The 14,507-nt window shown below is 38.5% G+C and overlaps 1 protein-coding gene across 2 annotated transcripts in view; it reads right to left on the bottom strand.

The window, feature by feature from the left end:
• The window catches only part of nptnb (neuroplastin b), a 62,770-nt gene extending 50,531 nt beyond the window's left edge, over positions 1–12,239 (bottom strand). The window contains exon 1 of one of the 2 annotated variants that reach the window (XM_063070827.1): positions 12,032–12,239. In XM_063070827.1, the coding sequence (XP_062926897.1) occupies positions 12,032–12,125 (94 nt within the window). In that variant the 5' untranslated portion in view covers positions 12,126–12,239. The remainder of the gene's footprint in view (positions 1–12,031) is intronic. The other variant, XM_063070828.1, reaches the window with a different exon arrangement.
• Between the last annotated feature and the right edge of the window lie 2,268 nt (positions 12,240–14,507).

Raw genomic sequence — 14,507 nt, 5'->3', positions numbered from 1 at the left:
TAAGCAATGCATAAGTGATATCCTAAATGCAAATGGCCATGTTCAAAACGAACCATACCGCAATTCTGATACTCATTTTAAAACAGTTTACAGAGAAATAAGTGGGAATTGAAAGCTGGCTTATGGGAAAATGGCCTCCTTCAATATCATATGGAAACATAGGGAAAAGCTAAATTTTGTGTGAGAGATTATTCCTTCTCAAAACATTTCTACAATAATTGTAAAAATGTCTATAAAAACAAAACTATCCCAAAGGGAAATTAAGTTAAATAGGTTGTTAATAGTGCTACCTGAGGAGTGCACAGAGAATCTGTGGCAAATATCAGAATAAATGCTTTTGGTGCATACGTTCTGTACAGGCTGTCTGCTTTAAAGACACAAATCTAGTCTGGAAAAAAAACATTTAGCTCCCCATCTCCAACCTCTCTTTCCTCTCCAATATACTTCCAATTTGTGCCCAAACATATATTCACTCTTTTCCATTGACTGAAATGATCTCTAATCAAAGATATTAAACATTCTATGTTAATAAAGGAATTCTATACCTACTTAACACCATCCACTAAATCTCACCTCAATCTCAATGAATGAGATTATATTCAACTGGAACTGAATGCTAAGTGTTAACACCAGGACATTTAGACACAAACATGCAGTTTTCTGGAAGGAAAACTAATTTCTAAATTAAAATCCTGGTGTATTATTAGTAAAGGAAGATGTAATTGAGATTCTGGATGGGATGGATGGGATCAAACCTGTAACAGGATGTACCAGAAAGGGCATATGCATTTAACATGGCCAAACCAGCTGGTCCAGATAGAATTTAACTTAAATAGCTGAAGAAAGAATGGAAGAAAAATTGCGTAGGTCCTGGCAATAAACTTCAGAATCTCTGTATAATTAGGGATGGTCCTTGAGGACTGTTTTCACTAGTGGAGGAGAAAATTTGAGTTAAAAACATAGAATTAACACCAAAAAGGAAAAAAAGGGAAGTGCTTAATAAATGGAGAAAAAAAATGCAAGGATTACTTAAAGGTCAGGCAACACAGGTATAAAGAGAAACAGAACCTTTCATAACTCCGATAAAAGATCCAAGTTTAACTTTGTTTCTCTCTTTAGATATTGCCGACTCCCTGAGTGTCTTCAGTACTTTATATTTCAGAATAAATATCTACTTAAAAATGTGAATTGACAAAAAAAATTAAAAATAAACCATTTTTAATTTGATCTTTTTGAAGTAACAGAAGATCAATGAGGAAAAATTCAATTGATGTGATGTATATCGACTTACAAAAACAATGTAACATGAAAGTCTTGTCATTAACATTAAAAGCAATGGAATAGAAGTGGCTAAAGCAGTACAGACTGAAAATTGACAGAATCACAAAATAAGCGGTGATTGTGAAAAGTTGTTTTTCATACTGGAGGTAAGCATACTGTGGAGTTCCCCCAGTTGCTACTAGAATCGCTGTTTTCTTAATACAGTGGAATCTGGTTATCTGGGCCATCAGTTAATCACGACAGCCTCTTATTTGGGACAACTCGAAGAACAAAAACTAATTGAGAAAAGAACCAAGATTCCCTTGGTTTATTTGGGACAGGAGACTGTTGCTGAAGTTTCTAACGCAACGGTCTCATACACTTGTGTGGCCGTTAAACACCATGCTTAGAGTGAAGTTTATAAATAATGTCAGTTACATGTGTTTGTGTTCAAAAGTCAGCAACTTTTGTTACTGACAGTTGGTGAGAAGCAAGCTGCAAGGTAATTCAGAACTCTTCTGTTCACTACGGTCTCATGCATTCGGGCTTGGAGATGCAAGAAATTGCTGAGAGTGAACATGAAACAATTTCACTACTTCAAGTTAGGAACTACGAAGAATTTGAAGTTATCAACAATCATTTAAAGCATTGTTTAAAGGCAGTCCATTATCTACACTAGGTGTCAGTGCTGATTTTGTTCATTTATAGTCAATCAAAAGAACTCAGCAGTATACACTAGATGAATTCCTCCATCAATAACTACAGGTCGACCTTCACTAATCCGGCACCATTGGGACCTGAGGAGCGCTGGATTAGTGAAAATGCCGAATTACCGAAGGATCACATTAAATATAATCAGTGCTGGATTATCGAAGGAACCGGATTACAGGTAGTCGGATTAGTGAAGGTCAACTTGTATTAAGAACTACAATTTTATAGTACTGTAGTAGCATTAAGTGTTCTAATTTCATTTAAATATATAATCTGTGACTTAGTTAAACAATAGCCTTTTTTAAAATATATTTTTAACTATTTCCATGAAACTTCAACTAATTGGGTCAAAATACACTGGTCTTGAGGTGTCCCAATTAAACAGATTCCACCGTATATATTAACAATCTGGACATGGATTTGCAGGGTAACAATAGATGAAGCAGAAATGGACAGTTGAATGGACTAAAGCTGACATTTAATGCTAAGAAATATGAAGCTCTATTTATTGATAGGAAGAATGAGAAGAGGCAATATAAACTAATGGGCATCTTCTTAAAAGGCTGATGGGGAAAGATATCTGGGGGATTACATGTGACATTCATTAAAGGCGACAAGGTAAATTGAGTTATAAAACCATATGGAATATGAACTTTATGAATAAGCCATCGAATACAATTGCATGGAAATCATGATGAACATTAATAAAATAATAGTTTCAGCCAAAAGTGGGGTACTGTGTTCAATCTGGGCACAAGACTTATTCTGGTAGTAGAAACAAAAACTGAGAATGTATTCCCATCTCAGGAGCAATCCCCAGCTATTAACTGGGTTGCTAGTTAACACCGAGCTGTTCTGATGTATTCTCATTTAAGACCATGAATAAAGGGGGGAAAAGAGTTGCTATCTTTGATTGAAAATTCTACCAATCCATATTTGCAACTATCACTGAGATATGCCACATGATGTAATAAGGTAGTATTGAGAAATCAAGATTGTCTTTTATTGAAATAATTACCAAAACTGTTTAAAAATTGCATAATTTAAAATAATCAGAAGTAGCAACCATGTGGCTAAGAGCTGCATGGAAACTATTGCAAAATAGACTTGCAAGCAACAGTGTTGCACAATTAATTTGGCACTTGGTATTCTATCTCTTGCTTAGTAAGAACTTAGAAGTTTCACATTACCAAACGACACACTCTGATCAACCAGTATTTGCTTTGTTAGCACAGAAAGGAAATGGAGGAACTGAAGTAAATATTTCATAGGACACTGGAGCTCACAACATATCCTTCACATTTCCTTCCCCTATTTAATCACTGGCTACAGTGATGCCTGAAGAATAAAATGTTAGAATTACAAATACAAAATTACAAAGCCTTCAGGGCATTTACAGGGAGTTTTGCAGTAGAATTTCAGGACAGCCTCATTTTGTAACACGTTAACAAATTTATTTTAATCACTTGGAGTTAAAACGTTTTTTGTGTATTAATTCTATTTTTAGAATTTTTCAAGCTGTTGCAGCAGATGCCAGATCCAATCTCTAAAATAACACCAAAACCTGGCATCATATTCATGCAGGAGCATGTCCAGATTTCACATTTTAAATCTAAAAAGAGTGCAAGAAATTTGATACAGGTCGAATTATCCAGTAATTAAATATTTAAAGCACTGTATTTGTATTGTTTGAAAAGCCACCTGTTTCCAAATAGCTCTGCATTGCTGTTCTGTAGGCCTTGCTTACTTAAATACTCATCTGGATCTAAGCTACACAGAGCAGTTGGAAAAGCTAAAAATACACTGAACATCAAGATTCATCCATTATGTCTCATGAAAGTACAAGTAGCTCAGATCCAGTCAGAACTGTACATAAGGTAATATCACTTAACAGGGAGGATAAAAGCTCAAACTCCTGTTTGAAGCAAAACTGTATCTATTAAAGCATTTAAGTTAATTCCAAAGCCTTCTTAGCTACTGAAATCCTGCATAAAAGTCAAATAGTTTTATGCTTTGATAAAGCACAATAATGCCATTTCCTTTTAAAAATTTTGCATTCCACTATTAAGGAGGAAACATGGTTCCATTTCTAAACACTGCATAAGCCTTAAAGGCCTGAAACACAACTTTGGCCATTTACAATGCTGAATGGGAAATGAGTAAATGCAATCAATTAAAAACTTAAACAACTGCTCAATATAAGTACAAAGTAAATGCTATATTATGTTTGCGAGTAAACCTCGGACTTTCCTTAATAATTGTGTATGCATGGTATTTAATCTCTAAGTACTTGAAAATAGGAATCGAGAGATCAAATAAAGCAGTTTAAAACAAAGGGGAAATGTTTTATGTACACCTAAATCAAATTTTCAGGATTTATGTTTATTATGGCAGAGTAATATTTTAGAATAAGCTTCTTTGGCAATGCAGCATGGGATTTCAATTTTTCTCTCATGATGCATGCATGTCATAGAATCATTATTGATTTGCTATTTAAGTGTGTATTACTATCCTACCAATATCTCGTACAACCATTTTTCAATTTGCACACCAAAGATATTATTCCATAAATCTTGTATTCTATACTTTACAACTACAATTCTAACATCTATTAATTCAATGAACATTGTTGAGACCAAGAAACTCAAATGGAGAACCTGATCAACAAACACATCATTAGGCAAACTGGGCAACAGATGGAGAGGGAGAGAACTGGCAGGTTGCAAAGTCTTCTGTTTGCCACACAAAAATACCTCATGACTGATGACCTCAGGATTTTGCTTGTTCATTATTTTAAAGTAATTTAAAGTAATTCACAGCAAAGTCATGTTCCACATTTTAGAGCACACTTATAATAAATATTACTAACTAAATGAACTTACTCTTGCCAGAAGAAATTGTGTGGTTTAATTTCTTCTGGTTATCAATAGAAATTATGAAACAAGTCATTCTTAAATTTGCAGATTTACAACATCTCTCTTCGATTTGATCATTCTTTCCTTGTCTATTTCTATCATTGCACTGGCTTGACATTGAATTCAACTACTCTATCTTGACCCAGTTCTTCATTTAACATAATCCCTTCATGAGATGCCTTTTGCCCATCATTGAGATGGACCACAGATAGTCCACTGCCCTCACTGTGTGGTGAAGTTGTCACTTAAAAGTACTAGACCAAGTCATGAGATAGTTCATTCAGAGAGAATACAGTTCAAAACACAAACTATACATTATGACACTCAGTTTTTAAAAATAATATTAAAGGATGAATATTAAACTTTGGTCCCACTACTGATAATACAGAATACACAATTATAGCAACCAAAAAAACAAAACCACCAATTTATCCCTATGCTGGAGAATTCATCTTGCAGAGTCCATATTTGATCGAACAAAATCCATCACCTTTTTGAAATGCATTTTGATTCTACAGCATGCCAAATGCATGTTCTAAGATCAAAATGCTGGAGCTCAACACATTTCAAAACAGAATAGTACAAGACAGGTGCACAGCAGAAATTCTAACAATGGCAGTGCATGTTGCTATAAAACGCACTATTATTCTGCAATGACTGCTACACTAGTTGGCTTCAAGAAAATTATTTCTTCTGAATGAAACAGTACTATCTTACCTAAAAAGTTAATATTGTACGAAACCTTTAGTAACTCAACGTAGCAACCACACATACAAATATACCCAAGAACATTCACATGTGTATGCACATGAATGGAAACATTACCATTAGTTAATTTCACTATCAAGACAAAATGATGAAAGAGGAGATATTCAAGAGGAGATATTTAAGAGCAGAAGGATATGCTTAATGTACATTACTGTGTCTCCTAAAGTAAACGCTTGCATTTTGCAAAAGAAAACAAACATTTATTAAAGGTAACTATAAATGATAAAAATTGAACACAATTACAGTATATGGATGCCACAGCTATTAGGGAGTGATTAAAATACTGCAATAATTTCAAAATGAATCAAGTTGAACACTGTCAATACTGTACCTGGTTGATAATTCTCAAAAATATTTACTACAAAGTAGCAACTTGCATTGGTCAAATATTAAATCACATCTTTGTGAAATATGAATGGTTAAAACAAAATTTTAACAGTTAACACACATTATTTCTAAAAAAAAACAGACTTAATTCATTCTATAATAAATGACTACTGAATATTCTTGCAACATATAGAATGTAACTTTATTGCATATATCTGAACGTTTCACCATGGTCCTTAGAATATCCAGTAAGTGTATCAATTACTGTGTTTACATGGTATTCCATTTTTAGCACTTTAAATTTAATTTGAACATTGAAAATTCCTACTAGCACATTACAGTGGAGATTCAAACCTTTTTGAATGCATAACACAGCTCCTTTGGTGCACTATTTTGTACATACGTTTAAACACATGCAATGCACTTCAATTGCGTTGCTTTGCCACTAGCAGAAAACATTTCTGGCTCTCATCACCAAAACTAAATGAGTTGTGATCAAAACAAAAAAACCCTCAAAGACAATGGTACTTTTTGCATATCAGAGGCAGGGAGTTGTAAAGTGAGTCTGCACTCCCAACAGCACAGGCAGCAATTATAATTAATCATCGGTTGCTGCTAAATTAGAGGGTCCCTTGCTGAAAAATTTGGTTGCTAAAACGCACCATAATTTAGACAGCACAAATAGTGTTTTAAAGCAGCAGCAATTTTAGCTTGACAGAAGAGAAGGAAAAGGACATGGGCTAGCTATAGAAAACACAATTTTAAAATACAGAATATTCAGGAAGCACTTAAGAGATCAAGCAGCATCTCTAGAAGATAAACAGAGTTAACATTCAGGTTAAAAGCTTTTCAACCTGGATATTATGAAAATTCATATTTTTATCCAATATAGACAACTCTGGTTTACACTAACCATTTGCTTGGTTTTATGCCACTAATAATCTAAGTGACCGTTTTCCATATACTGACCCTGCATGGACCAGTCAACTAAGATGGTGGAAGTTGCACACAATACAAACCGGTTTTTACCCAGAAGCCACATAAACTGGGCTTCAAAAGCAAGGCATCTTACCAGCTAATAACAGGTAACGGAAGGCAGAAAGCTATTGTAGAATTTCTCCGGGTTTACCAGATGAAATCTATCATCTTAGTTCAAACTAATACCACAGCCAATAAATGGAACATACAATGGGAGATTGGTATTGCTTCCCTTGACCCTGCTACCATTTCACAAGCAACTGCTATAGCCTTTCTGATATATATGTAAGAGAAATGTAAACTACCTGACACAGATCACTTGTAACTGCTGTGTCAATTATGGCAACTCCAGGGAGGCAAAATTTGAAGACCAAACAGGATTTAGCGAAAGCACCATGTAAACAGAGCAAGATACTCAGCATGCAAACAGAGTTTAAAAATGCAAACTTCAAGCAGTGACTGCAATTGATCAGATGAGAATCACAGTAAATTTGATTCAGTGTGTATTGCCTTTTACGTGTGGTTGCTCAGTACAGGGGAGTGTTCAGGGATTTCCTTCCTCTCCACTGTGCACACTAAGTCTCAGCAAATTGAGTTTTACATCTAACCTCTTCTTCCCCAGTTCAGGAAAGCAACAAATGTCAAGGTCCAGATTCCTAGCACTTACCTGGGGATAACAGGCAAGATGACACTTGACTTAGCTGCAAAGTCATTCAACTACAATGCAGCCATTAACCTGACAACTTATGCAGAAATGCTCAAAAACAAGTCACTACCACAGGGAGGAAATTGTAAAAGGATTAAAAGATTAATTCCACATTGTACAGTAGCTTGAAGTAATTTTCAACGGCTGCAAATGCATTTTTTTCTCTTTTTCACAATGGGATCAAAATCTAATGATGCATTACAAGGGAACAAATACAATCACATGTGAAAGTTGAATACTGTACCAGATCTTCCCAAGTCATAGGGTAAATACAGACGTTTAGGAATAGACAATTATTTCAATGTAATGGTAATTTGTGGCACAACACCTTGGAGGACACATTCAACAGCAGAACACAGACAGCAAAGACTTGGTAGAGATAGAGGTGACGTGTGTCTCTCATTATATATCTGAGCAGCTAAACATGGGAAAATTGGAAGCAATAACGTCAACTGCAACCTGAATAGTATTTTCCGTGCTGTGAAAAAAGTTTCAATTTCTCTTTTTTTTTAAATTCAAGACTCACATCCCATCCCGATCTTTAAACATTGACAATCTTGCATTCAACAACAATAAGACCAAAAAATTGATTGCAGACTTCAGGAAGGGGAAGTCAAGATAACACACACTAGTCCTCACTGAGGGATCAGAAATAGAAAGGGTGAGCAGATTCAGGTTCTTGGGTGTCATCATCTCTGCGGATCTACCCTGGGCACAACATATTGATGCAATTACAAAGAAGGCATGATACCGGCTATATTTCATTAGGAGCCTAAGGAGATTTGGTATGTCACCAAAGGCACTCGCAAATTTCTACAGATATACTGTGGAGAGCATCCTAAATGGCTACATCACCACCTGGTATGAAGAGGCCACTACACAGGATCAGAAAAAGCTGCAGAAAGTTATAAACTCAGCCAGCTCCATCATGGGCATTAGCATCCCCCGCATCCAAGACAGCTTCAAAAGGTGAAGCCTCAAAAAGGTGGCATCCCTCATTAAGGATCCTCATCGCTCCAGACATGCCCTCTTCTCATTTTCCTCCCATCAAGGATGGATATATGGATATATATATATATATATATATATATATATATATATACACACACACACACACACACACAATGTATTGCTGCCGCAAAACAACAGATTTCACAACATATGTCAGTGATATTAAACCTGATTTTGAATCATTCTTCAACGTTACATACTTCTTTCCCTTTAAGAAACTGTTTAGGAGCAAGATTCCCTAGCAGTCTTGTAAACAGAAATAAACCACATTCTACAATTCTTTTATCTCAAGCAAGAATAAGGCACAAACAGTGCCGTTATTATAGGCAATCTGACTGTCAATGTTATCAGAGTTGAGCTTAATGATAGGATTCCTGCATGCAAAGAATTCAAAGCAGTGTGTAAAGAAATCTACTTCACATCCAAAGAAACTGAACCACTTTATAATACATTATAAAACAGAGACACAAAGTTGGTTCTAAATAAAAATAGAAACTGCTGGTTTAAAAAAAACACAAATTAGGCAGTATCTATGGACAGGTAAGTAGGTTTACAATTTCAGATCAGAGACCTTTCACCAGGAAAATTCAGAAAACAAATGTGTTTTATGATGCAGAGAAGAGATGGATGAAAAGAACAAAGAATAAATATCTTTAATAAGCACCAGCTGAATATTTCCAACAATTTGTGTTTTTATTTCAGATTTCCAATTTTTGCTTGTCAATTTAGACAGACTGAGTCTAAATAAAAACCTCAAAAAAAACAGCTTGGAATTTTGCTTACATGTTTAATACTGGTCTCACCAAAATCTCAAAAAATGTTGGCATCTGAATTCATATAAAAGTTCCTAAAATTGTAATAAGTTGTGAATTCTATGTATATTTTTGGTGAGGGTTAATTCAGACATTAAGATAATTGTTATAGTTTTAGATTTTACTTGTTTTGATCTGCAACTTTTGCAATTAGACACTTAACAAGATTCAGTCTTTTCTCAAAAGTTTGAACAGAAATTAATGTTGCAATACTTCCAAAACATTGTTTTTTAAAAGCGGATTTCTGCCTATTTATTGCTGAGTTTCACCCCTTCACTGTTACTGATAGTTTTCCATGAAGTATTTTGCGACAGTAGGAATACATTTTTAATATTTAATCACGAATGAAGTGGATTATATCAACAAATAACTGGCATCCTACCACATATATACTAAATTGCTTACAAAACCAATCCCAACATAATATGGCAATGGAAAAACCTTCATAAGGACTGCAGTGATTCAAGACTGAAAGCTTATTATCAGCACCTCAACTGGATAAGCAATGAATTCTATCCTTGCCAAGATTGAACAGTTCCCAAAAATAAAGGAAAAGCACAACTTAAAGGGTTAATATACAAAAAGACTCAGAATGCAGAATACACCTCCATTCACAATTAGGCCTACTTCATAAGCACCAGATTGACCCAATTCAGGTTTCAATGACAGAGCATTATGCGGATTTCTAACAGTGTAGGTAGTGTTGGTGGGACCATACGTAGCATGCTTCCATTATTTTCCCATAATAATTGCTCAAATGCATTAACTTCTCAGAAATAAAACAGAGAAAACAATTTAACAGGACAAAAGTGCACGGTTGTAACAAGGATACTTCTTTACCATCAATCGGTACAATGACATCAATATCAATCCACTTTTGACAGAACAAAATTCTGAATCTACTACTGATAATGAGTGAATATGGAACACACCAGGCGGTTTATGACAATTCTGTACAATGACATCAAATGCATTTGCTACAGCCTTAAACTACACAAAATCAGTCTACTGAGAACCTAGAATGTTAAATTTCCAGCCCAAGCTTTGTTATTCTAATATTCCATTTTGCTTGCATTTTGTGGCTTAAATTGTAAAGGAGAATGTCAAAAATAATCACATTGCACTGCAGTACTGTTCACCATATGCAGAACTCCTCTCAATCTAATGTGCTGCAATATCAAAATCATTAGTTAAAACTGCTATTTTATTTTGACCCTTCACATGCAATTGGCTCACAATCACAAAATGGGAAAACAACTGAGACATTGAAGGTAGGTTGTCAAATAAAGAGAAAGGGGAATTTAAGTGTACTGAGTTTGCATTTGTTTGCATTGACAATTATAAACACATGACAAAACATGCAGGTGATGAACCACAGCTGGTCAAAATAAAGCATCCTGATACAAAGATTTAAAAGCAATCTTGGGTATTTGAGCTAAACCACCAGGTCATCAATTATTCAGAAAAGGACAATCTATCCTTCCCAGATCTTGGCATAGTCCGCCAAATGCCCAATATTACCAATCCCTATTTCACTTTCCTTATCTCGTTGATTGAATGCCCAGTCTTCTACCCTCTTTACCCCTCACATCTTGCCATCAAATCGGGGCAGAGACCCATCAGTCCTCTCCCCAACACCCACAGACTTCACCAAACCTCTAACATAACAATATGATCACATTACACATCCCTGTGCTTCCCCAGATCTCTTCTGGCACTAGTTCTCTTCTCTGGGCTGCTCATCCTGCCTTTCACTGGTACGCAACTCCCCTGGTTTCTCCTGAACTTCCCTCTTCCCCAACAGGCTCTCAGGCATTCCTCTCTCCCACCCTCACAGATCCTGCTACCCACCATTCATCCTGACCCCACAATCATCCCCAATGGACCTGCTACCCTCCCATCTCTAATAGGACCTCCTGCTCCCTTGCCTGTCCCAAGGGTCCTCCTGCCCCCTCTCCCCATCCCCAATGGGCCCGCCTGACCCCTCTCGCCCATCCCCAAAGGGTCCTCCTGCCCCCACCCCCGCCCCAAAGGGTCCTCCTGCCTCCTTTCCCCATCCCCAAAGGTCCTCCTGCCCCTCTTCCCCACCTCCAAAAGGTCCTCCTGCCTCCTTTCCCCATCCCCAAAGTGTCCTCTTGCCCCCTCTACCCCATCCCCAAAGGGTCCTCCTGCCTCCTTTCCCCATCCCCAAAAGGTCCTCCTGCCTCCTTTCCCCATCCCCCAAGCGTCCTCCTGCCTCCTTTCCCCATCCCCAAAGCGTCCTCCTGCCTCCTTTTCCCATCCCCAAAGGGTCCTCTTACTACCCCCTCCCGTCCCCAAAGGGTCTTCTTACTACCCCCCTCCCGTCCCCAAATGGTCCTTCCGCCGAACCCCGGCCGTTTTCCCCAATGTTCCTCTTGTCCCTTCCCGTACCTGTCCCTCCTCCACCCTCCCGCTCCTACTGGTCCATCGTCTCCCCTCCCCACTCCCTTCTCTATCTCCTCCAGCCCGGTGCCCGTCCTCGCCGCTCTCCGGCGGCCCCGGGGCCAGGCCGCGGCACTCACCGCTCTGCCCGCGGGCCGGCTGCAGCCTCAGTGAGAGCGAGAGCAGCGCGCACACGGCGGCGCCTAGCCGAGCGGGACCGCGAGCCGTTGCCATGGTGCCGCAAGATCCGCCGGAGCAGACTGTGACGCCGCTTGTCAGGCTTCGGTCCGCGGGACTGCGGCACCGCTGGGCTAGTATCGCGAGAGACAGCGGCCGGCCGCGTGATCTGACGCCCCACGTGAGGAAGGGAGGTGGAGTCCAAGGAGACGTCCAATGGAGCTGTCGTGCAGATTCAGCCACATCCTGCCAAAGGGGGCGCTGTGACGCGATTTTACACCCCGCCAAAGGGGGCGCGCTATCAGTTGGGGTACTCTGCTTGGTATTGACTTATTGATGTAAATTAATTGGTTTATTATTGTAAATGTAATGGTGCCTACCAGTCCGAGGGTCAATTGGTAACTTGCTAAAATCGATTAACTGGTTTATTATTAAAAACATACTAAATGCTGGAGGAACTCAGCAGGCCAGTCAGCATCTATGGAAAAAAGTACAGTCAACATTTAGGGCTGAAACCCTTCAGCAGGACTTTTTTCCATAGATGCTGCCTGGCCTGCTGAGTTCCCCCCAGCACTTTGTGTGTGTTGCTCGGATTTCCAGCATCTGCAGATTTTCTTGTCACTGCAGGCAGAGAATAAGGTGCAAAGGTCACGTCAAGAGATTTTTAGGTCAAGAGTGCATTTTACTGTACTAGTTCAATAGTCTTATTGCAGAGGTATGAAAGCTTAGAGTCGGGTTTATATATCATGACAGTTGTTTTGCAGCAGCAGTGAAGTGCAATAAATAAAGGTTATAAATTAAAATAAGAATATATAAAAATAGTACCAAAACAGAGCATACTGCTGAGGTAATGTTCATGGGTTCACGGACTGTTCAGAAATCTGATGACAGAGAGGAAGAAGCTATCGTAGGGACTCTTTAATTTCATTAGGTAGAATTCACCCAGACTGTTAAGGGTTAAGTTTGCTGTGTCTGTTACATGTTGCATTGTACGCTATTACATTTTGGGGGCGTGGTTTTTCTGATATACATAAAACGTTGCCATTTGTTTGCGGAGGGAATGAAGTATATGTTAGAAGTAATTACGCTCGTGTTGATTTTCCTCAACAATCCTACATTGTTCCTAAAACATTCAGTTTGTGTATTCAGGTTCCTATACCTCCTCCCTAATGGTAGTAATGAGAGAAGTCATATTCTGGATAATGAGAGGCCTTCATGATGGAGGCTGCTTTCTTTAGGTATTATCTCTTGAAGACGTCCTCAATGGTGGGGTGCCTTGTGCTCATAATGGAGCTGGCTGACTGCGACTCTGCAGCTTTTTTCATTCCTGTGCATTTGTGTCTCCAGACAAAACAGGGGCACAACCAGGCAGAATGCTCTCCACAGTACATCTGCAGAAATCTTCTAGTCCCCAAACTCTAATGAAGTAAAAACGCAGACATTCTTTTTCTTTGTTGCGTTAATATGTTGGGCCTAGGGCAGATATACAGAGATTGATGCCTAGGAACTCGAAACTGCTCACCTTTTCCATTGATGACCCCTTTACGAAGATTGATCTGTGTTCTCCCAAATTCCCTTTTCCTGAAATCGACAATCAGTTCTTTAGTCTTACTGAGGTTGAGTACAAGATTGTTGTGATCTACCTTACTCCTCTTCGTCACCATCTGAGATTATAGCAGTAGCAGTTGTGTTATAAGTTGTTTCTGAGCCTGGTGATACATGCTTTCAGGCTTTTGTATCTAATGTCCAATGGGGTGGGGTGGGAAAGAAGAGAGAATGTCTATGGTGGGCATTCTGCTTACCAAGGCAACAAGAAGTGTGAACAGACCCATGGAGGAGGAGATGGTTTCTGTGATGCACTGAGATGCGTCCACAAGCTCTCTGTAGTTTCTTCCAGTCTTGGATTGTGCAATTGTCATACCAAGTTGCTTCAGGGGTCCAGGACTGACCATTTCTCTCCACAGATGCTGAGTTCTCCCAGTGCTTGTTTGTATGGTTCCAGATTCCAGATATTTTTGAAGCTATATTCATTCAGGAAAATAGAGTGCGTTGCATCACACTCCTAACTTGAGACTTTGGAGGATGGACAGTCTTTGGTAGTTAGGAGAAGAAGTACTCACCATAGGATTCCTAGCCTCCATATATCTGGCCATTCCGGTTTTCAGTTTCAGGTCAATGGTAATCCCTGGAATATTGGTAGTTGTGGTGGTGGGGAGGTGGGTTCAGTAATGGTAATGACCTTAAATATTGGGGGAGTGAGTGATTGCTGGATTTTCTCTGCTACTCACTGATGTGTATTAACATTCTGCTACAGTTTTGACAAATGATTTTCATCCTGAAAACGCTGTTCCATGGAGACTGCTGGACCTGTTGGGTGTTTCCAGTGCGTCCTGTATTTAATCCTGCCACAGGAAGTGTTGCAGTTCTCTTCCATAAGAC

This window comes from Mobula hypostoma, chromosome 18 (genome assembly GCF_963921235.1).
Source record: "Mobula hypostoma chromosome 18, sMobHyp1.1, whole genome shotgun sequence".
In the NCBI taxonomy this organism is placed as follows: Eukaryota; Metazoa; Chordata; class Chondrichthyes; order Myliobatiformes; family Myliobatidae; genus Mobula; species Mobula hypostoma.
The sequence above is the reverse complement of the archived record's forward strand: the minus strand, read 5'-3'. Positions and strand labels throughout refer to the sequence as shown.